We start from the raw sequence: 22,493 nt of genomic DNA, 5'->3' as shown, positions 1-22,493 counted from the left end.
AATTGCAAAAATCCTGCGGCACAGGCTATTGCACAGGTTAGTTTTGCCTTTACTCGTACTTCAAATCAACGTTTTCTATCAAAAACAAAGATTTACTTGCATGTCGGCGGGGTGGGCACCCAGCCTACCTCTGGAAATCTGAACAAGACACACAAGTGTCTAGACCTCGAAGATTACTCACATCCTGAGCAGTATCCGTTCTCTGATTGGACGACGGTGTGAGCCCGCTTTGTGACGTTTGAGTGTCACGTTCACTGACCAATAGGGAGAGGATAAAGGCGAGTCCCTAACTTGCGATTGGTCGACCCGTCTGGACATTGTGACAAGCGTTGTTAAAAGCTGGCATTGTTTGCCTCTGGGGTTTAATCGTCTCCAACTTCGGTGAACTCGTGTCATGTTTTAACTAGTCGCTAGACTTTTATTCCAACCGATGAACTTTTACTTTACCGCTGTCTTATTTGCGTCTACATATCCGACACATCCGTCGAGCTTCCTCAACGCCCTGTGGAAGACCGAAAAAGAAGCTAACGTTTGCCGGCTCGGTACGGTAGTTAACTGGTGTCAGTGGGGATTTAAATGGTTAACGCCGGGCTAGCTAATGCTTATGCTAACATTGTTTTATGAGCAGGAGCTAATACTTATCTGGTTGTCTAGAACACGTCGGTAGTAATTTTTGAACAATTAACCAGTGTTACATTAGCAAAGGCCTTTAGGAAGAACAGAAAACAAAACGATCTCTTGCTTAACTTCCCCTTTTCAGCCTGGTTTAGTTTTAGCCACAAGTTGGTGTTTTCTTACAAGCGGTGAACATTGTCGGTCACAGTGAAAGGTTCCATTCACTCTTATGTCTTTAGCGTTTTCAGCTGAGTGAATCACCGAGCCTTATTTGCCGACTTGTCTCTTTTTACGTGGTTTAACTAGACTAGTCTTTGTGGTGTGTAGAAGACTACATTTATCCCTGAGATGGGGAATCCGGAGCCTCCCGAGTTTGGGTCGCCAGAAGAGGAGCTGGACTACTGGAAGCAGCAGGCAGTCGAGCACCGCCAGAGGTAGGTCTGAAGTGGCTGGCTCAAAGATTACAAAACTTTCCCTGTAGTTTCTTGTGGACTGCACCTGTGAGACAACTTGACTTTCACATCTTGAAAACTGTTGGATGTAGCTAAATTCACCATGCATACTGTGCAATGCAATTTTAAAACCTTTCTTGAGGTTGGTTGTTCGATTGCTGCCAAAGCCAGAATTTGACAACAAGCACAACCCTCGACTTTACCCACAGCCATACTTTAGTTTTATGATAAGCCGCTCATTTCTGAAAATATTAATTTCTTATTATTGCAGTTAATTTGTGAAAAATACAAAGTTAGACTTGGTTAATTCACAGCAGTTGTTAATCTTCTTGCCAACCTAGTCATCTTGCCATCAATTGCTCCTCTGTCCTTGTAGTACCTGCATGGTGGGTAATCTACCAACCTATAGGTAAATGCTTCGTGTGTGTGTGTGTGTGTGTGTGTGTGTGTGTGTGTGTGTGTGTGTGTGTGTGTGTGTGTGTGTGTGTGTGTGTGTGTGTGTGTGTGTGTGTGTGTGTGTGTGTGTGTGTGTGTGCAGTGCGGAGGACGCCCAAGAGGAGCTGCAGGAGTTTCAGCAGATGAGTAGGGACTATGAGACAGAGTTGGAGACGGAGCTGAAGCAGTGCGAGGCGCGCAACAAGGAGCTGCTCGCGGCCAACAACCGCCTCCGCATGGAAGTGGAAAGCTATAAGGTAGAGTCAGTCTCACTCACTACAGGAGCACACTCCAAGACTGTTTCATAAAGATCAAAAATCCAAGTGCATTTAAGAGTTCTGATACCAATACTCGTGTTTTGACAAAGTTCTCTTTGGGAGAAAATGTATTCCAAATGAAAACGTATTACATAGGGACATAAGTAATGGAAGAAAACACTGGACTACAAATGAGGCGTTTCAGTCAGTGTTTTCTGTCACAGAGAATAACTCCCTTTGGCATGGATGTTGGGCTTTGTAACTCTACAGATGTTTTACGTGCACCTCCCAGCTATATAACACACTAAAGGAAAGGGAAAAACCCAGAAAGCACAATATGATCTCTTTAACAAAAGTGTATATTAAAATGCCATTATGGGGGTGTCACAATTTCCCCATAGCTGGTCAGAGGTAACATACAGAGGGAACTGCAAGAAAAGCCCTCAAATAAAAAAAAAAAAAAAGAGATGGATCAACCTGTGGGAAAAGGGACCTCTTAGGTCCTTAGAAAGCAACACAATGTGAATGCTATGTTTAAGGATAGGCACATGTAAGCAAGCAGCATGTAGATTGCGTAACACATTTTGAAGCTTCTTCAATGTTATCCATTCCTCTGGGCCTGACGTTATGTCTCTAAACATGCTATTAGAGCACACACCTTGAAAGAAATACTGTAATGATAATAGCAGAACGTGAATGCACGAAAACATCTTTCCAACCATATCCAGGTTCTTTAAACGATTCCAACCACATGACTGTCCTACTGATGTGTATTTGACTGGGAATTTCTGTATTTACCAGCTGATAGCGAGTTGAATTTTATGGCCAGCATTTGCCTGCAGTGGAGCGTTGCAATAAGCTATTGGTGCTCTTGACTGAAGTCATACACAGAGACATAGAGGGTTGATTCAGTAGAGATAAAGCAGCTGATGGCTCTTGCTGTGTCTGTGTCTGGAGGGGATGGCTGTACTTGCCACAGACACATTCCAACCATGTCACATTTGACTCTACCCTCCAATATTTTGCCATCAAATTCAATAATTACCTGAGTAGTATAGTGCTACTGGCTTCCTTATTTATCCAGGGCTAAGCTAGATAAATTGTCTAAAACTAAAGATTGTATATACTATCTGTAGGCTGCAGTCTTGGAATATCTTGGTCCTGTTTCCCATTGGAAAGTCCTACGAACTCATATGTGCAAAAGAGGTTAGTCTGGTTAATAGGCCATGAAATTACCTGAAATAATAGTGTGAAGTTGAATTTCCCTTTTGAACAAAGCCGTCATGACTGTCATAGTTCTCTGGGCTGGAATGTTTGCAGAATGTAGAGAATCATTGATGTTTGGCCAAAGCATGCCTTGACTTGTGATGCCTGAAGATTTTTCAGTCGTGCGCGCAATCCACCTCTGTAAGATGTTGCCGAAACCCTACCTCTGGCAAAAAATGGCTGAAGCTCAAATTTTGTGCCTACAGGGTTTATGATGTCACTGTGAAGCGTACCTAGTACACTTTTAATAAATGCCTTTTTCCCTCATGGGCTTTAAAAGCAAATCCAATTTATATGGTTTACAACATGCTGGCCAAGAAGTGTTTTATATCTCTGTCCCAGCAGCCAAATGTTGTGGCAAACAAACAGATATGGCAGACCAAGGCTGTAGAAGATCTAAACCAGCAGATACTAATGTGCTAATTTGACAGTGGGGGAAGGTGCTGGCAACACTAGTGATTGTTTCACTCATTTAAAAAAAAAAATCTCTTTCTTGCAGTTTTTCTTTAGCACTGGTTTTGTTCTTAAATGCTTGTTTAGATGCACTTATGACCTCTGATGACTAGTAGTTCTCCTGATTTCTTACGTTAAATGCACTTATTGTAAGTCGCTTTGGATAAAAGTGTCGGCTAAATGACTGTAATGTAATGTTTAATTTTGAATGAATCTGGAATTTGGAGGGCTCAGAAATGGAAATACTGCGTATCACCATAGGTGTAAGTCAGTTAAACAAAAACTACAGTTCCCTGGATTATAACTTTAAAGATGCATTAGATGATGCAATATGTCCAGCTGAATTCATTCTGGTTTTATTCAGAGATGCTTGAAGAGAATAAAAACGATGCATGTACAGTTATAATAAATTTAGCATATATAAACCATTTATTGCATCAAAATACACCTAAAGTGTGAGTGTGGGTGTCAAAATATAGTAAATTCTTGAGTCAAAAGTGGAAACTAATGCCTGATTAGGGTTATGTGATCCAAAAGTTGTTCGTTCAATGAAGAACGTTTTTTTGTTTTTTGCAACGTAAAGGAAGCTGTATATTTTCTTTAAAAAGTTAAAAAAACTCTAAAATCACATTTTGGCATGAAACCCTGAAGAAGTTATGATGATGATGATGATAATTGTTAAAATTACATTAGTAATAATAATGTTTCGCCTCTTGGATGAGAGGCGAAACGTCTTCATGGATATATACCAAGTCTAGTTGCACTCGATTCAATTCCTTTGGATAACCATGACCTGGATGAATGAGAACATTCACAGAAATGCAGTTATTGATTTTTGATTCCAAACAAGACACCTAACCCTAACCCAACCTTTTGGTAAAAAGGTCAAATTCCCTGGGATTCGAATATGCACTAAAACTGTCTAAGCCACTGAGACTAGTTCAGGCTCCAGTGGTTTACATAAAACTCTAATCAACCCCTAGTGGCTGCTCTTGAGTGCCTGTGAGCAAAACTTCAACCGATAATTTCTTACATTTTTTTGGGTTGATGCTAGAGGAAATGACACATTTTTAGAGGCGAAGGAACTCTTGGGAAGGAACTCTTGGACCTGGAAAGGAATCTTTCCAGGTCCTCCTTTCCAGGTCCAAGAGTGTCTATGATGCAGGGGGTGGCAAAGAAACAAAACAACAACAAAAAATGATAGAAGGGCTCTAATTAAAATGTGTTCAATGTGAATTGAGAGACTTGAACATGAAAATCAGCTAACTGTTCAAGTGACTGAACACTTCAGTGTTCAGCTCCCTGCGAGTCCCCTTGGGTGGATTGTACCATTTTTGTTATGAGCTACTTGCTACTCCATAGGGAAATATGCCTCATATGCCTTATGTCTGCTGAACACATGAAGAGTAAGGCCGTGTGTCTACTATCGTCTTTCAAAGACACATTGCTTAATGCTTGAAATGAGCGCTTGCTCACTAGATGAGATACAGATCCCTGCATTGGCTGGAGAGCATATCAGGTGCAATCTTTTTTTGTTTCCCCCTTCCTTTTTCTCCCCAATTGTACTTGGCCAATTACCCCACTCTTCACATCCGGCTTCCCACCCGCAGACACGGCCCATTGTGTCTGTAGAGACGCCCGACCAAGCTGGAGGTAGCACGAGGATTTGAACCGCCGACCCCCGTGTTGATAGAAGTGCAATCTTTCTGTAGAAAACCGAACAAAAACACAGAGAATGTGCTCACAACACACACAGCCTTAAATCTACTGAGGGCTAATTCACCAAGTGCATACTGGCATGGAATAGTGTTTCACATCAATGACACTGTCCTTGAAAATATTAACTACATATATGACCTCCTTTGAATGAGCTGTCATTAAAAACTGCAATGCATAATTGGCATATTTATTTGTATCTGTTTCATTGTGTGTTCATAACCATACAATTTCTTGCAAGTTGATAGTAACAAGCATGCTGTGCCACCTCATACATTTTGCTCCCATAGTAGGAGCCGCTGGCAATGCGCACAGTGCAAAATGAAAATTGGAATATCTCTTTAATGCATTGGTTATGGGTATGGTGCATCTTGTGTCTGTCTATGATGTCTTCAGTACTCTTTTTGTTTCTGGTTATCTATATACTGTTAGTGTGACGATCCCAATGGAGATCATTAAAAGTTTAAAGTGGTATCTTTTCATTCATTCATCTTGAGCCGCTTCTCCGGGGTAGGATCGTGGTGGAAGCAAGCTAAGTAGGGCACTCCAGACGTCCCTCTCCCCAGCAATGCCGTCCAGCTCCTTCTGGGGAATCCCAAGGCATTCCCAGGCCAGATTGGACATGTAGTCCCTCCAACAAGTTCTGGGTCTACCACAGGGTCTCCCCCCAGTTGGCCGTGCCTGGTAAACCTCCAAAGGAAGATGCCCAGGAGGCATCCTAATCAGATGCCTGAACCACCTCAACTGGCTCCTTTCGACGCGAAGGAGCAGCGGCTCTACTCCGAGCTCCCTCCGGATGTCCGAGCTCCTCACCCTATCTAAAGCTGAGCCCAAATACCCTAAGGAGGAAACTCATTTCAGCCACTTGTATCCGTGATCTTACCCTTTTGGTCACTACCCAAAGCTCATGACCATAGGTGAGGGTTGGAACGAAGACTGACTGGTAAATTGAGAGCTTTGCCTTCTGGCTCAGCTCCGTCTTCACCACAACAGTCCGGTACAACGTCCGCATTACTGCTGATGCTGCACCAATCCACCTGTTAATCTCCCGCTCCATCCTACCCTCACTCGTGAACAAGATCCCGAGATACTTGAACTCCTTCACTTGAGGCAACAACTCATCCCCAACCCGGAGGGAGCAATCCACCATTTTCCAGTAGAGAACCATGGCCTCAGACTTGGAGGTGCTGGCTCTCATCCCAGCCATTTCAATCTCCGCTGCAAACTGCCCCAGTGCACGCTGGAGGTCGTGTTCTGATGAAGCCAACAAAACCACATCATCTGCGAAGAGCAGAGCTAGAATTCTGAGGTTCCCAAAATGGAAACACTCCTCACTTTGGCTGTGCCTTGAGATCCTGTCCATGAATATCACAAACAGAATCTGAGACGAGGGACAACCTTGGCAGAGTCCGACACCCACCGAAAACATGTTTGGCTTTGTGCTGAGACTGCGGACACAGCTCTCACTTTGGTTATACAAGGACTGGGTGGCTTGTAGCAACTGCCCCGGGGTACATGGTCGTAGGCCTTCTCCAAGTCCACAAAACACATGTAGACTGGCTGGTCAAACTCCCATGTCCCCCTCAGCACTTCCACAAGGGTAAAGAGTTGATCCGTTGTTCCACGGCCAGGATGGAATCCTCATTGTTCCTCCTGGATCCGAGGTTCGACAATCGGTCGGCGGCGCCTCCTTTCCAGCACCCTAGAGTAGACTTTCCCAGGGAGGCTGAGCAATGTGATGCCCCGATAATTGGAGCACACCCTCCGGTCCCCCTTTTTAAATATGGGAACCACCACCCCAGTCTGCCACTCCTCAGGTACTGTCCCGACCTCCCTGTGACACTGAAGAGGCATGTCAACCAAGACAGCCCAACAATGTCCAAAGCCTTCAGCATCTCAGGGCGAATCTCATCCACACCTGGTGCCTTGCCACTGAGGAGCTTTTTAACTACCTCAGAGACCTCTGCCAGGGATATGGGTGGGGCTTCCCCTGAGTCTAAAGTATTATCTGATCTGTATTCCGTTTTTATCGTGATCTCCTAATGGTGTAATTTTTGCTTCTGGTAGGAAAAGTACGAGACGCAACACTCAGAAGCCTACCGTCAGATCTCCAACCTAGAGGGTGACCTAGCTGAGACCACAGCCATCAGAGACCAACTGCACAAATACATTAGAGAACTGGAGCAGGCCAACGATGACCTGGAGAGGACCAAGAGGTCAGAGGATGGACACACACACACACACACACCTACCAAACAAAAGCAGACTGTATGGAGAAACACCTGGGCCTATCCATACACACAGCACACCTACACAAAGCTAGCACAGTGGACCATTTCAATGTTTGAAAAAAAATCAATTGAGTAATATCTTTTTCCCCTCAGGGCAACCATTATGTCTTTGGAGGACTTTGAGCAGAGGATGAACCAGGTGATAGAGAGGAATGCATTCTTGGAGAGCGAGCTGGACGAGAAGGAGCACCTTCTAGAGTCTGTCCAGAGGCTGAAGGACGAAGCTCGCGGTAGGGCTCCTTCTGGGCAGTTGGCTGTGTGATTTGTGAATTATCATTCAATAATGATATTTTACTTTGGTTGGCTGTCTTTGCTTTTTATATGTATATCCGTAAGCAGAAGCTCAAAAACAGTCTGCTCCCTATATTAACAACCCTGACATGGCGTCAAAATGACACAGCGTCTGAATGGGAGCCACTGAGAATCTGAAATAAGCCCTTTTATGATTAAAGTTGGAAAGATGTAGTCTGCATTTTTATTATTAGTAATATTGGTTTTATTTTTTTTTGAGCTGATCATTTACAACAAAGTGGATCTCATGCATCATTGGCAGCCAAAAGTTCAACTGCCTCCATTTCTAAAATCGGAACAATCTATCTACATGCATGCATGAAACTCGTATAACTTATGCAGTGCTTAATTTGTAAATGAGGAGGTCCCGGAACACAGAGAGGGTGCTGTTCTGGTGGGTCGGGGAGAGAAAAAGTCACAGAATGCATCAAACAATCCACAACGCCTGGAGCACATTGGATAATGCCCAGGTGTTGTCTGTCTGTCTATCGAGTTCCTCCGCGCCGCTCTGCTCCGTTTCGGTACTATCAACAGTGCCATTATCACCACATTGTTGATCCACTGAAACAAGCTTGGCATGCTTAGGGTCTGAATGACCTACTGGTTTGAAGAAATTTAACAAATTTGATTGTCTTTTTGACATTTTACCAGTTTCAAATTGCAGTAACATTAGCTCGTATGATACGCACAAAACTCACGCGCTTCAGGCATCATTGATTGACCTGACGTCTTATTTTTTTTTTCAATCAGATTTAAAATGCATCCAAAATAGGCAAACAAGCAATTTACAAGTAACTTCACTGGGAAATAAAAGAATGACAGAACAGATAACATTAAATATTACACATAGTTTTGACATTAACAAAGGAGGTGCCAGATCCAATCAAATAGGTGCTGGTCCCAATCTGGGACGTCCTGGATCCTGTTCCAGCAGGATCTGGCACAAATTAAGCCCTGAACCTATGTATTATTTTACAATGTAATGAATAGCAGTTTATGGTGTCTGCAGTAGTTATTTCTGATATTGGATTTGTGTGTGTGTGTGTGTGTGTGTGTGTGTGTGTGTGTGTGTGTGTGTGTGTGTGTGTGTGTGTGTGTGTGTGTGTGTGTTGTCAATCAGACCTGAGACAGGAGCTGGCAGTGCAGCAGAAGCAGGAAAGGAAGCCCTCTCTCAGCAGTTCAACCAAAGATCCCTCCTCCACAGCTCCCCTCACCCCACCGCTCACCCCCTTTGAAAAGACTATGGAGGGCAAAACCACCTCCAGTCAGCCCCTCCCTTCTGCTCCTATTTTGACTCCCCCAGCCAGTCTCCCCTCCACCCGCTCCAGACCTGCCGTATCTGCTGGTGCCTTTACCACACCACCATCCTCCCGCAGCAGAGGTCAGTCAGCCGTGCTTGTGTGCGAGTGCGTGTGTGTGTGTGTGTGTGTGTGCGCGCACAAACCAGAAACTTATGGTTGTGTTTACTGGTTATTAGACTTATTTTTTGGGGGAGTTAGTCTTAGGTGTTTTTAGATGCGAATCAGCTTGTCGACCTGGAAAGGAACTCACTCATACTCAGTTAACTTAGAGGGTGAGGGGGGCAAATAAAATATTGATAGCAGAGCTCTGAAGTTAAAATCTCTTCAGCCAGGCTTGAAATGAAAATGAAGACATAAAAAAAAAACTTATTTCAAGCACAATGTAACGTGATCAGGTCAACCTGCTATGACTCCGCTCAGATTGATCATAGCCCATGAGCTGCTTGCAACCACTGTTGCGAATCTGACCAAACTGATGTACAAGCGATGTATTATGTGTTTAATTTGTAAAACGCTCGTGTGATGCGCGCAAAAAAAAATCCTGTTAACTTTACGACCTGTACTCACAAGAGTGGAATATCTTACGAGGGGGCCGCTCTAAGTCTCTTCCAGTCTCACAGATCTCATATGGATCATTCTCACTCATCATCATCATCATCTCACTAAAAGGCAGAGCAACTGATCCACACTAATGAATTAATTCATTCATTATGCAAACCACTTATCCATAGTCAGGGTCACAGGGATGCTGGAGCCTGTCCCAGCAGTCATTGGGCGGCAGGCGGGGAGACACCTCCCAGGGGCTCAGGGTTGGATCTCTTAACACTAATAAATGTTGGTTAAAAAAGGTTTAATACAGTTAAGGAAAAACAAATGTGCCTGAAAAAATGTATGTTGATAGTTAAATCATCTAGACTGGTGTCCACAGAGTTTTTTTTTTTTTAAGATTTTGCTGTTTTAAAAAATTTTTTTTTTTAATAGTTTTAATATCACCTTCTGTCGCCATCTTCTAGAAATGCCTGATTGAATTTAACTCTTGTGAATACATAGTTTATTACTGGCATAGTTGAAGATACTAAGATTTTCATTGGGAGTGACAAAGGACAGGATTAGGAATGATTATATTAGAGGGACTGCTCAGGTTGGACGGTTTGGAGACAAAGCAAGAGAGGCAAGATTGAGATGGCTTGGACATGTGTGGAGGAGAGATGCTGGGTATATTGGGAGAAGGATGCTGAACGTGGAGCTGCCAGGGAAGAGGAAAAGAGGAAGGCCAAAGAGGAGGTTTATGGATGTGGTGAGGGAAGACATGCAGGTGGCTGGTGTGAAAGAGGAAGCTGCAGAAGACAGGAAGAGGTGGAAACGGATGATCCGCTGTGGCGATCTCTAACGGGAGCAGCCAAAAGTAGTCGTAGATTCTGTCAAAATAAATACCCAATTGAGGTAGTAATGCATTGCATATGTTAGTATATCTGTTAGGAAATGAGTTGCACCAAAATTAAAATTTTAACTATAATATCATTTTTAAACCATTTCAAACTTCAGAGACATGGTCGAACTTGAATAGCAAAATTGAAAAAGTGAAAATATTACCTGAAAAACAAAACGAAAAACACATATTTCTCACCTAACAAACGTAACAAGGCATATAAAACGTGAAATGTAAAAAAAAAAAAAACGAAACGAAAATGACCATTTAATTAGTCCCAAACAACGACCCGTGTGAGTACTAGACGTACTCGCCCTACCGGATTTATGTTGTGTCAGCTAAAGGAGTTGAATATTTGGACATCACCATAAGCACCAGGGATAGCGTGTATCTCATTTGTACCAAAAGTAAATTATAGAGTACTTATGAAATGTACAGCACTGTAAAGCTGTCCATGTTTTCCCCGCTCAACATGGAACCCGCCTGCTAACTTGTTTTTTTTTTTGCTGCCTGCTAACTTGTTTGTCGCTTGTTTGATATGTAAACGTAAAAGGTCAACCAGACGAAGGTCCAATAGCAACCAGCTGAAAGGGGGCATATCGCCACCTACCGTACCGGGGTCGGACATACTTCCGTCAATAAACAGATTCTCCCCCGGTTCTTGTATACTGGGACAACGACAGTAGTCCAATTACATGGCCTAATTGAGCTATAACCGTAGCTTGACTTAACTGTGCATGCAAACGCACTCATTGTAGCCCTTTTTCTGCCTAGCAACATCATATGCAGATTTGCGGATGGTGTCATCTAGTGACATCAAGGGGTTTTAGGGCAGCCAACCGGTACTTTACTTTCTTTTACAGAAGAGTTGACGATGTTTGCATCTCATTTCAGTGAAATATGCCTTAAAAAGGCTTATGCCTACTGAACACGTAAAATAACACCATGTGTTCATCGGAAACCCCTTTCACAGGATCTTTGCATGCTCTGTTTCAGGAGGTGAGCGGTTGGATAGCACCTATGTGAAAAGCAGGTGCTGAGTGTTGGGAAGGGATGCTTGGTAGTTGCTGTGTTGAATGAGAAGTTTCACAACAAAGGAAATGCTGCTTTTATCCATAATGTGGCAATACACATAAAATTGGATAACCGAGGTTTTTTGTTACCAACACTGATTCATTTTTATCTCTGCTCTTACATCTTAATTTTTTTCTACTTTGTAAGGAGGTGAAGGCCTCTCGGCGCTAGAGTCCAAAAAGAGGTCAGGTCTTTTTTGTTAGGTTCAGGGCTCTGAAAGTCTGACCTTCCCAAAGGGAACAATACAAAAATCCAGGAAGCCTTCTTTTTTTCAGGATCCAGTGGCCAAAGTCTGCTGAATGCAAATTCAGCCAAGTCCTTATTTGCTTGGACTCAGTGACAGTAGTGCTTTACATCTGTCTGTGTGTGTCCTCTTCTGACCCTGTCTCTCTCTGCAGGTGAAAGCCTGTCGGGCCTGCCTCTTAACACCTCCACACGGATCTCTGCTCTGAATATCGTTGGGGAGCTGCTGAGGAAAGTCGGGGTGAGCGAACACCTAAGTATTCACGTGTCTATTTTATGTAAACCTGACACTCGAGTGATGTAGAGGTCCATGCTAAATTGATTATTTTGGAAGCAACTTGTGACTCCACAGGGGGCCTGCGGTCCTGACCCACGAACTTGTCAGGGATTGTATAACAGAGCTGGAATTGTTAACCATTGTAAACATGCATGTGGTTTTATCAAAAGATCAAAGTTGTGTTGGAGTAAACAGAAACAGGAAAAACAGAAAAAAGTTGAAATTTGTTCCTCAAGCACTGCTCGCTGTATAGAGATGGAGTGTTTCTTCAATGTCGGTCAATGTCACAGTACTGCTTCTGTGCTCCCCTCCCCCCCTTCTACCCTGCTTACATTGTCCTCATAATGGAGATTAGGGTTTTCTTTAGATGGATTATTCCATCAATTCTGAACCCAGAGGTTGTGATTCTTAGTTTAGGGAAGAAGTTAGGGGTTAGTCATGATTTAAATTTTATTTTCAGATTTGGATCTACAGTTACAGTAACACTATTTCTTCGGCCACTCCCCTGTTAAAGAGTCAACTCCATGTCTCCTCTCCCCTTTAGAACTTGGAGTCCAAGCTGGCATCATGTCGGGAGTACGTCCATGAGCAGAAGGTGAGCCGTGGTGGCCTAGCCGAGGGACAGGCGGCGACAGTGGGTGCCAACAATGCCTCAGAGAACCCTTCCACTGCCAATGGCCTCTACGACAAAGGGTGAGGTCTAATGAAAGATATTATGGGTTTGCAGTTAGTAGCCAGTCATGGTGTCCAGTCTCTTATGGGGTAATGCAATAGAGAGGGGGAACCATTATGGATATATTTCAAATGCACAGGTCTTTTGTTGTGGGAAACTCCTCAAAGGGTCGGCTGATAACACTTGAGTTAGATGGCTGGAGGGTGGAGAGGATTTAGGCTTCTTGTGTGGTGCCACGCCCATGCTACCATCCTCCTTTTTTAATGGGCACAAAGTTGCAGTCTGCCTTGTGGCTGTGTAGATAAACTGTTAATGTTTTCATTGACCATTCATTCATCTCTTGCAGAGATGATCACGTGTTCACAGAAGTTGTTTTTTTTTTGTAATGCTCATGCAAGTAGTTCAATCTAAAACTAGAGCTTTGGGCTTGGCATCTATATTGAAACAATGTGTTCTGACATGTTTGCCAGCATTAATTAGAAACTTGGCATTGGAATTTTTGTTTTGTTAGCCTTATTTTCGCCTTTTTATGCATAAATCCTTAGAAAAAAGTTGAGAAGTAGTTTACATTCAACAGCATCTACCCTGGGGATTTGGTGTCATGGTTTTGGCTTTTTGTTCTGCCAGATCCCAATTTGCTTTAGAATGATTGGTTATTAATTAGTTGGTTAATCTTTGCCATGGGAGTTATTAACTGATTAATAACTCCTAATGCACAGACAAGTTTAAATATTCTACCAAAATAGAATTATCATTCGTCAAACTATCCACACAGGGATGGTATTTTTGACGGGTTCTATCAGGGGAAGGGAGGGGATTGCACATTAATGAAGCTGTAAATACACACGATTAACTTGGCTCCAGTTTCATAATAGCCTTTACTGGTTGTGACCCATGTATTACTTTTCAGCTTATGTAGAAGGGGAAATTAATAAGCAAGGAATACTAGTGAGACAGAATGTACTATTGTCTCCCTGTGGTTCTGCCCTGTACAGAGGTGATGAATTCACCACCAAGTCCAGAAGAATCAGCAGGATGCAGATTGAGCTGTATGTGTGTATTTTGTCTGTTTATACAGGCTCATCAAGAGGTTTGACTTTGGACCAGGACCCAAGCTGCTGTTGTGAAAATTGACGTCCTCCGCTTCCTCTCTTAGAGACCCCCCTCCCCCCCAACAGTTCATTCACCTCCACCAATCATCAACATCTCCAGAGTCCCCACAAGACACTGCTTTAGGATGGTACGGTGTATCATAGTTCCTGGTAAACCTTACTGTCTTGGTAGCGCTGCATGCTATTGGTTTCAATGCCCCCCCCCCGCCCCGAACCACTTAACAGCACAGCGGCTACAGTGAGGTGATGGATAGGTACTTCTACTGCCAACTTCCTTTGCACTTTTCTAGGAATACTTCTGGGGGACTGCATTAAAGGGGGACTGAGAGTGAAAATGGTTTTCTTTGTTTTTAAAAGACTTTTTTGTGACACTTGCACTTAGTTTGAATGTATTTATCGGCCCTGTGCTGTTTTTTTGGGGGCACATACCTCACCCGGTGTTGCTGTTGTATTTCATGTATTGCTGATTTTGTGCCTTTTTGTATAGATGTGTATCTATACAATGACATTGGAGAGGAATGGTCTTTCAAAAGTTTTATGAATCTCACCCAAAAATGCTTCCGACAACATGATTTCCTGTTGCAAGAAGTCAACGAGATCACAGCAAAATTGGTTTCCTGTTGTTTGCCCAAGAAATGCTACCACTTTCTATTTAGAGAATAACTTGCTACATAAATGATTTGATGATGCATTTTTTACAAAGAGAAATCCGACATCAATTAAAAAAAAAAAAAGAAACGACCCCAAAACTACAACACTCATTTTCAGGACCATGGCCATTACTGGCAAGTCTAAAATAATGGTCAAAGTAACAGTATTTTATCGAGTGTTATCAATTTGTCATAAAATTAGTTGGTGTTGACAGACTGTTAGTTAGCGATGAGAAAATGGTATCGGTATATATCATAATCTGCAAAAGCACCAGCAGCTGGGAGGTGGTAGTGAGCTTTACTCAAGGAAACTACATATAGAAATGTGACATGACTACTGAGTTTGAGTTTTTAAAGCAAAATTATAAGGGTCTCATTGAAGACTTGAATAGTCATAAACCGTTTATTGTGAGAGTGGGTATCTGAAACTCTTTTGCAATGTAAACTTAAACGAAATGGTGTCATACGAATAGAACAGGATAATGATGTAAACTTGGGATGGATGTTCTATTTTCCTGAAGGACACGTGATTTGCATGACCTCGTGGACATCGCTGCGGACCATTGTGTTGTCCCTTTGACTTAATGGACATTGAAATAATGCCAGGTGGTTTAAATAATACACTGAGTCTAAATGTAAGTACAACTCTCTGTGGCTCAGCCAAGCCGTGGACTGAGGGGAAGCAGTTGAGCTTGCCCACAGCTGAGGGCCATACATCTGGTTATGGGGGCACCCGGTTTTCTGTGACAAGTGCCTGTTTTGTTAGCGAGAAAAAGGCGATGCTTTTTCAGTAAACGGTCGCCATTCGCTCAGGGGGCTTCGTGTTTTGTGACTGATATTGAAACTGCTCAACTTTTAGTTCTCCTGCACAGACCAGCACAAATGACGGGCACTTCCTGGGACATCCCGCTCTACTAACTCAGGTTTTGTGCTTTAGAGCTTTTTGTAAGCTGCCTAACAAGTTTGTCTCACGCGGTGTTGTTTAGATGAAAAGGAAATTAAAAGTCGTCACATTGATCCATGGCTGCTGGCTTTAAAGCATTGAAATGAACTCGTCTTGGCTTTTCCATGGCGAGTTTCATATAAAGTGGTGTTAGACTGAATTGAAATGGGTGTAGTTTTCTGTGGAAACTCAGTCTTTCATTGGTTATCACTCGTGATAAAGTTTTTTAACCACGTCGTACTGGAGGTAGCCCTGTTATTGTAGTCAGCAGTATAGTAGACAAGCCAACAAAGGCGCCAGAGCTGGAGGGATATGGGTCCTCCTTTTAGATCTGCACTGCAAGTTATCTGTGGCTTTTGGGCTTGTGGTTACAGGTGAGAGACGGCCGCTTGACTGGTACCGGTTTAGAGCTCAACTTCTGTTTCACCAGAAGTGTAATTGAAATCTTTGTCGGTAGGAAGTATATTTACTTCAGTGAAGGCTACTTGTGTTTTATGTTAAAAAAAAAAAAGAAAAGAAATGGTTCGTAAGAGATTAAGTTGATAGTGGGGCGGACACATTCCTACCTTACAGCAGCGGTGGCTAACCATGTGCCATGTGTATGCAGGTTTTCATTCCAGCCGGACTCCACACCAGGTAATTTCACCGATACATTCTTCTTCTTTGGTTGAAGCGTTGCTAATTAGTGAAATCACCTGGTGTGGAGTCCGGCTAGAATCAGAATCAGAGTACTCTATTTATTCTGATTCTGAATGAAAACCTGCATACACATGGCTCTCCATGGCACATGGTTAGCCACCCCTGCCCTACAGGGTCACTAAAATAGATTGCGTAGGTGGTAGATATTAAAGTGGTTGCTTCTAGGCAGAAATAAATGACTGAAAATGCTCAGGGGTAGTGTTTAGGAAAATTGAAACGAAGTCTGTGTGTGCAGATCTCAGAAGCAGGAGTCTCATGGATGGGATTGGGATATATGGTTAGGCTTCATATTTTGGCCTTGTGCCACTCTCCATGGCCACTTAGCAAGCTCACATACAAAGTGCAATGCTTCCTTATGTTTGAGTTGTTTTTTTTGTTTTGTTTTTTTATTACCCCTGTTGCTGTTTGAATGCTTCTCAGGAGGCATTCCCACCTGCAAAATGTCTCTGCAATAAAACTTGAAAATCTAACAATGGAGGTGTATTAATTTTCACTGTGGAAGAGTGAGATCACAAGCTGATGTGCATTTGGTTGCAGTTTAATCGCACTTGGGTGGTTTTTACAAAGAAACAGACCCCTGAATCAAACCAAACATCTGAACTGCTTCTGACCTTGGTCTCTCATGCATGAGATGACCACTCGATCTAAATATGGCTGGTGTGTTAGTGAGACACTCAAAACAGGTATGAATCACACTGCCTACTCATGATAATGCATATAAAATGGTTTGGCTACATACATCAGTTCACATTCAATTCCCAAATAAATAAATAAATTATTAGATTCTGAAAACCACCGAGGAAAAAATAGTGCACAAGAAACCGTAAAATGATCAAAAATCAACAACGGAAAGGAAAAAAGCTTGCAATTCAACCATTAGGCCCAGCTGACCTGTCATGAAGGCAGAGAAGCGGTACAGTATTCTTGTGAATGTACCTTCAAGAGCACACCAACATCAGATATACTTCCTTTTCACTCTTCCTTTGCATGATAGACACTTTGACTGGAAAACTTGAGCAGCTGACACTGTTTTATACAAACTGTTGGCATTACCAGCAAGTGAAACTGACTTGGATTCAGCTTTTACTAGCACACAACATGAAGCATGTAAGGCCAAACTGTTTATTACAAATTTAGCATTTCACCACTAAGTTTCTGCCTCAGGTAAATGATGACCTAAGTTTGTGAGGAGGTTGATGGAAAGTGATGCCAGCTACTGGAGGTGGGCAACAGATACTAATGTGGGTGCTATTCTTAAATTTGCGACACACTTATTTAATTTAAAATTTAAAAATTGCAAGTTCAGTGGAAAGAGTATGTCGGGAGTACTATATCTAAACCCCGTGTTCACTCAGATTAATGTGTATTGTCTATTTCAGTCTTCAGGGACCCACGCTACTGCTGGTTTTAGGTCCAGATGAGCTGAAAATGATAACTGGACCTTATTTGACACTTCAACGGTGCCCTGCAGGTGAGAGATTGTCACTTGCAGCAGGAGAAACCAATAAAAATAGCTGTTTTGGCTGCTGGGTCCTCTGTTGCCCCAATTAATTTTTTTTTCTTGCACATTTGGCCATTTAAGACAATTGGTGTACTTCAAAATAGATGTCAGATGCTTCTGATTCATTTCTGCCACATAGTGCATTACATTCACCTGTCGTCAGCTATACTAGCCATGCAGGTTGTTGGCCGCGTCTGAAATTAGCATACTATTTAATGCACCAAAAGAGTATGAGAGTGTTTTTAGCATGTTCGTTTGAAACCATAGTATCCATCAAATAGTATGTGAAAAATACCCAGATGTCATACCACACCAAGAGAAATACACCGGTAGAAGTTTATACACAGCGCTTTCATCATTAACCTGCCGAGAGCTGAAAGGAAGTGGCACAGCTCTATGATGTAGTAGTATGTCTAAACAGCTGGAGGATACTACACGTATGTAGTACATAGTCTGATTTCAGATGCAACAGTTTTTTTTTTTACCTTACACAACAGGTGAGTGAAATGAACTGCGTGGCAGGACAGAAAACTGCTGCTTTAAGTGGCCTTGAAGGTGTCTGGGTAAATAAAATTTAACACCACACAGATAATCTGGAAATGCTCATCCCCGCATTTGCATGGGCTTCTTTTACAGATATACGGTGACATGAGTATTGATGAATGAGGGATATCATTAAAAACTCAATCCAGGAGTTGCTTCTGAATCACAAACATAGATAAGAATTAACTTACTTCACAAAGCTAAATAGACAGGGAGAGGAAGAGAAGAGGAAGATAGCCCACACATGGACTGGAACTATCAGTGTGTATCTGCATGTGTTTGCCCTCTATTCATCAGGACAGCCATTGACCTCCCCCTGCAGCTCTGGAGGTGGGGTGCAGGCAGGAGAAGGAGAGTGAGGGTGCTCCTCCTGGAACTCCAGGGAGTTCTCCCTGATCCCGCTCCACCGGCTGATACTAGGCCCCAGCCCCGTGCTCCTCATGCTGCCGCCGCTGCTCCTTGGGCTCCCGCCACCAAACGCCGACACCTCCCCGCCGCGCCTGGGAAAGGCAAGGAGGGTGGAAGAAGGGGGGGGCAGTCAGAGGAAGAGGCAAAGGGCAGAGGAAGACTTGAGAATGGCAGGGGGGCTCGTTGCTGCAAGCGAGATCGAAAAAGGTTGGAGTTTTGAAAATGGGGAAATAAAGGCTAGCATCTTGGTGGGGGGAGATTAGTTTATAAGCCCGCTAGAAGGAGGAGAAGATTCCCAGGAACCCTTTGAGGTTGCATCTAGTACAGTATGGAGACAGATCAGTAAAATCTGAGGGCAGGTTGGAGGCAGAAGCAGTCAGAGATGAAAGAGGAGAGAAGTTTAAACTCACAAGTGATCTAGTCCTCTTAGCAGTATGAATGTCCAACTTTCATTATGAACAAAGTAGAAGAAAATGTGTTGTTTGCGAAATATAACCTGGTGATAACTACTGCAGCTTGCAAATGGACTCAGCTCAGTCAGTGAAACAGAGACAATGTGTGTTCAAGACATTCTTTAGATGCAAAGCACCTCGTGAACCTCGTTTCTAACTCGATTCACCCACAAACTAAACTGGCGACATTTTGTCTCTTGTTCAACTGTACCATCTGCCTAGATTCGAACCCTTCCAAAATGTTAGTGCATCTGAAATATATGCTAATGTAAAATGCTGAAGTTTTTAAAAAAACAAAAAACGTATAATCCACATTAAGAAAATTGAAAAAACATTTTTTCTGGACCCCCACCACTTTTCTCTCATCCACTCTCTTGTATTCTATCACTTGGTATTGCCCATGTGGTTTCATTCGAGGTAGGATTTCACAGAAACCCCATCGACAGATGCAAATAAGATGTTTTGTATCGCCTTCAACATGTTCAAACAAATCAGTCTTTTGATAAAAGTTTTAAGTGTTTCTGATGTCGGCTTAGTTTCCTGTGTTGTCGGCTTGCTGAAAACATGATTTAGACGAGCTAACTTTAGCTTCGTTGAACCGATGCAGTCGCATCTATTTTACAATGTCAGTGTTAAGCGTGCAATCAGGATATTATGTAAATAACATGTAACGTTTGCAACTCAGTTGAAAATGTGCTGTCAATGCTAGGACTACTTCCAATTACAAACTTGAGACAATGATCCCCAATCATTCTGTTTACAACAAAGTCACACAAATGCTCCACACCTATGATACTTGTGTACTTGTTAGGAAACCAGTACCTGATAACAGATAACATGTTGCTCAAGAGCACCTTAACAGCTATTGTTGATTGAGGGGAAGAAAATTAACCTTGTGCTCCACATATTTCCCAGTTCATTCTAGGGAGTCAAACCAGTGACTATCCTGCCTTGCTAACCCTGGTGTTCAATCAAGAACTTTCTTTTGCTTTGTGTGTGTGTGTGTGTGTGTGTGTGTGTGTGTGTGTGTGTGTGTGTGTGTGTGTGTGTGTGTGTGTGTGTGTGTGCCCCCGTACCTGAGCTTGCTCCTGAGCGATGCCACCTCCCTGTTGAGGGCGTCGTTGGCCTCGGAGGCCTCTTCCAGCTCCCGCTGCAGCTTCCTGCGTGCCCCTGCCATGCGCTGCGCCTCCTCCTCCGTCTCCTCCAGCTGCCGCTTCAGCTGCTTCACCCGCAAGTTGGCCTTCTCCGCCTGCATGGACATTTATTCAAATGAGTTCAGTGACATACTCAGTATTGTCCGGCACCCTGTTGTATATGTGAGGGACACATATCTGACAGGCGTACAGCAGCGTTACCTGGTCCTTATACTGCTGTCCCTGCTTCCTCTCATCCTCAATTTGAATGGTAAGATCCTTCACTTTCTTCTCTCTCTGACGCAGGCCCTTGGCACTGTTCTGGCGCTCCCTGTGGATGACACAATGAACAGGAATCCTTTATAGGACAGCAGTCCATTATGCACTCGTATGCCAAACCTATTCATTTTATCCTTAAAGAGGAATTCTGTTTTTAATGTCTGGCAATTAGGTCAACCAGGTAGCAGCACCCCAGGAGCAGGTACAGGAGTTAAGGACCTTACTTAAAGGGACATTTTACTGATGATTTTGTGTATGTGTAATCAGTGCTGATGAGTAATGTAGTCGACTGAAGCACGCAAGTCCTCACTGTGTACTACAGTGATTGAGAAATCACTGTTCTCCTGCTCACACAGTCTTTCCCACAGCGCCTACATGTACCAGAATGCATTGCACGCAAGTCGCTGTATGGCGGTCCATAAAATCCTCTGCGCTAGTGTTGTGGGACGTCATTTCCACCATCGGAAACGTAGCTTAGCTGAGAGAATGAGGATGTGTTTTTTTGAACAGTTGTCTTTCTAGTAGAGTATTAGAAACCCTGCTATGCAGTTAGTTTTTCTAGCTGCCAACCGACGTCACGATACATCAGTTGGCGGACGGGACAAAACTCGGTTTCAATGCTGATGCAGAAATGAACAGGAAAAACTGTAGATTTTTTTCATGTGCTATCCCTGTCGCAGATAGACAGACATAAGTTTGAAAATCGGTGAATTTTCCCTTTTAAAGGGAAACGATGTTGGTTTTCAACATTATCTCTATATCTATGTTGTAGGTTAGCAGCCATAAAATGAGCAGTGGTCTCTCTGAAACACTACCGAAATTGTGTGGAAAAGTGTGTGTCAGTGATGTGGCTGGTAGGCATTCTGTGACTGTGAAAACTACAACCATTACTTCCTGATTTCCCAATATCTTTGATGGGCTTAATTGAAACAGGCTACAATGTAGAAAAAATGTGGATAACGCTACATACAGCTGTTACAGAGAATTTTACCAAATGTCATGTAAGACGGTGTTTGACAGATTGTCCACCATCGACTTGACGTGAGGACAGACACTTTTCCACACAATTTCAACAGCGTTTCAGAGACACAGAGAAGACTGCTCAGTATGATGGCTACTAATGGAGTTGTTCACAAACTAAATAAACCAAAAAAGCAACAGCAAAATTCATTCACGAGTGGGGAAAGCCTCTTTCCCAGCATGCCCCCTACCTGCTCTCTATCTCCAGCTGCTCCTCGGCCTCCCTCAGCTTGGTCTCCAGGCTGGCAATGGAGGACTTGAGCTTGGACCTGCCCTGGCCCTCAATATCCTGCAGCTTGGCTTTCAGTTCCCGGTTGAGGCGCTCCAGCTGCTGTCTGGATGCCTCCTTGCTCTGCGAGGAGGAGCGCTCTGTTGTCAGCTCGCTGCCCAGCTGATCCACCTGAGTAAAGACAGAGACAGCTGTCAGGAGGAGAATGGGATCACTTTTAAACCTCAATTACTTTTAAATTCAATAAAAGGAAAGGAGTTTATCTTGGTGGTGTTGGTGCAGAGAGCTACAACTAAACAGTGGCTGTACATCCTGATGCAGGCGGGACAGAAACAACACACCCTCACACACAAGGTCACAGTGTAAGATATACAACGTACAACAATTTTGATGCCGTTTCAGAGATGCACAGAAGACTGTTCGGTATTATGGCTTCTAATGGGGTTTTATCCCTACAAAGGTATATAGAGAGTTAATGTTGAAATTCATGATCGATTCCCTTTAAGTAGAAACAGAAAGGGAAACTACTTATGCGGTCGTTCTGGGCCGCTAGCAGCCAACCTGGAAACACCTCATTCACATGGTAAGGATTCAATGCATGTTGCAACATGGAGGTTAGTATTTCATATTGGCTTGGCCCAAATCATCATATTCCCTATCTAGACCCAAACAATTGAACAGTGTGAAAAAAAAATTTTTGAAAAAAAGTGAAAAATTCTAAACCCCAACAGCAAATTAATTAATAGAAATT

The 22,493-nt window shown here is 43.1% G+C and overlaps 2 protein-coding genes across 2 annotated transcripts in view; one reads left to right on the top strand and one right to left on the bottom strand.

The window, feature by feature from the left end:
• The first annotated feature begins 389 nt into the window (after positions 1 to 389).
• nde1 (nudE neurodevelopment protein 1) lies at positions 390 to 13,966 on the top strand. Its single transcript, XM_056288198.1, has 9 exons — positions 390 to 542; positions 922 to 1,049; positions 1,606 to 1,759; positions 7,262 to 7,410; positions 7,579 to 7,715; positions 8,897 to 9,157; positions 11,979 to 12,064; positions 12,645 to 12,793; positions 13,852 to 13,966. The coding sequence occupies exons 2-9, from the start codon at positions 964 to 966 to the stop codon at positions 13,898 to 13,900; spliced, it is 1,071 nt and encodes a 356-aa protein (XP_056144173.1). The 5' UTR covers positions 390 to 542; positions 922 to 963; the 3' UTR covers positions 13,901 to 13,966.
• Positions 13,967 to 18,278: 4,312 nt separating this feature from the next.
• LOC130119314 (myosin-11-like) overlaps positions 18,279 to 22,493 on the bottom strand; it is a 52,310-nt gene continuing 48,095 nt past the window's right edge. The window contains exons 39-42 of the mRNA XM_056287773.1: positions 21,705 to 21,913; positions 20,437 to 20,545; positions 20,158 to 20,330; positions 18,279 to 18,721 (exon numbers count right to left, since the gene is read on the bottom strand). Coding sequence (XP_056143748.1) covers positions 18,508 to 18,721; positions 20,158 to 20,330; positions 20,437 to 20,545; positions 21,705 to 21,913 — 705 coding nt within the window. The 3' untranslated portion in view covers positions 18,279 to 18,507. The remainder of the gene's footprint in view (positions 18,722 to 20,157; positions 20,331 to 20,436; positions 20,546 to 21,704; positions 21,914 to 22,493) is intronic.

The sequence above is a fragment of the Lampris incognitus genome, chromosome 10 (assembly GCF_029633865.1).
Source record: "Lampris incognitus isolate fLamInc1 chromosome 10, fLamInc1.hap2, whole genome shotgun sequence".
In the NCBI taxonomy this organism is placed as follows: domain Eukaryota; kingdom Metazoa; phylum Chordata; class Actinopteri; order Lampriformes; family Lampridae; genus Lampris; species Lampris incognitus.
Note: the sequence above shows the minus strand (reverse complement) of the source record. Positions and strands in the feature narration are given on the sequence as shown.

Excerpts from the sequence above, each read along its gene's own strand:
- nde1 (XM_056288198.1), top strand. The coding sequence starts at position 964 with ATGGGGAATCCGGAGCCTCCCGAGTTTGGGTCGCCAGAAGAGGAGCTG. Across the intron at positions 7,411-7,578 it reads GACCTGGAGAGGACCAAGAG|GGCAACCATTATGTCTTTGG; the intron begins GTCAGAGGATGG and ends TTTTCCCCTCAG. Across the intron at positions 7,716-8,896 it reads GCTGAAGGACGAAGCTCGCG|ACCTGAGACAGGAGCTGGCA; the intron begins GTAGGGCTCCTT and ends GTTGTCAATCAG.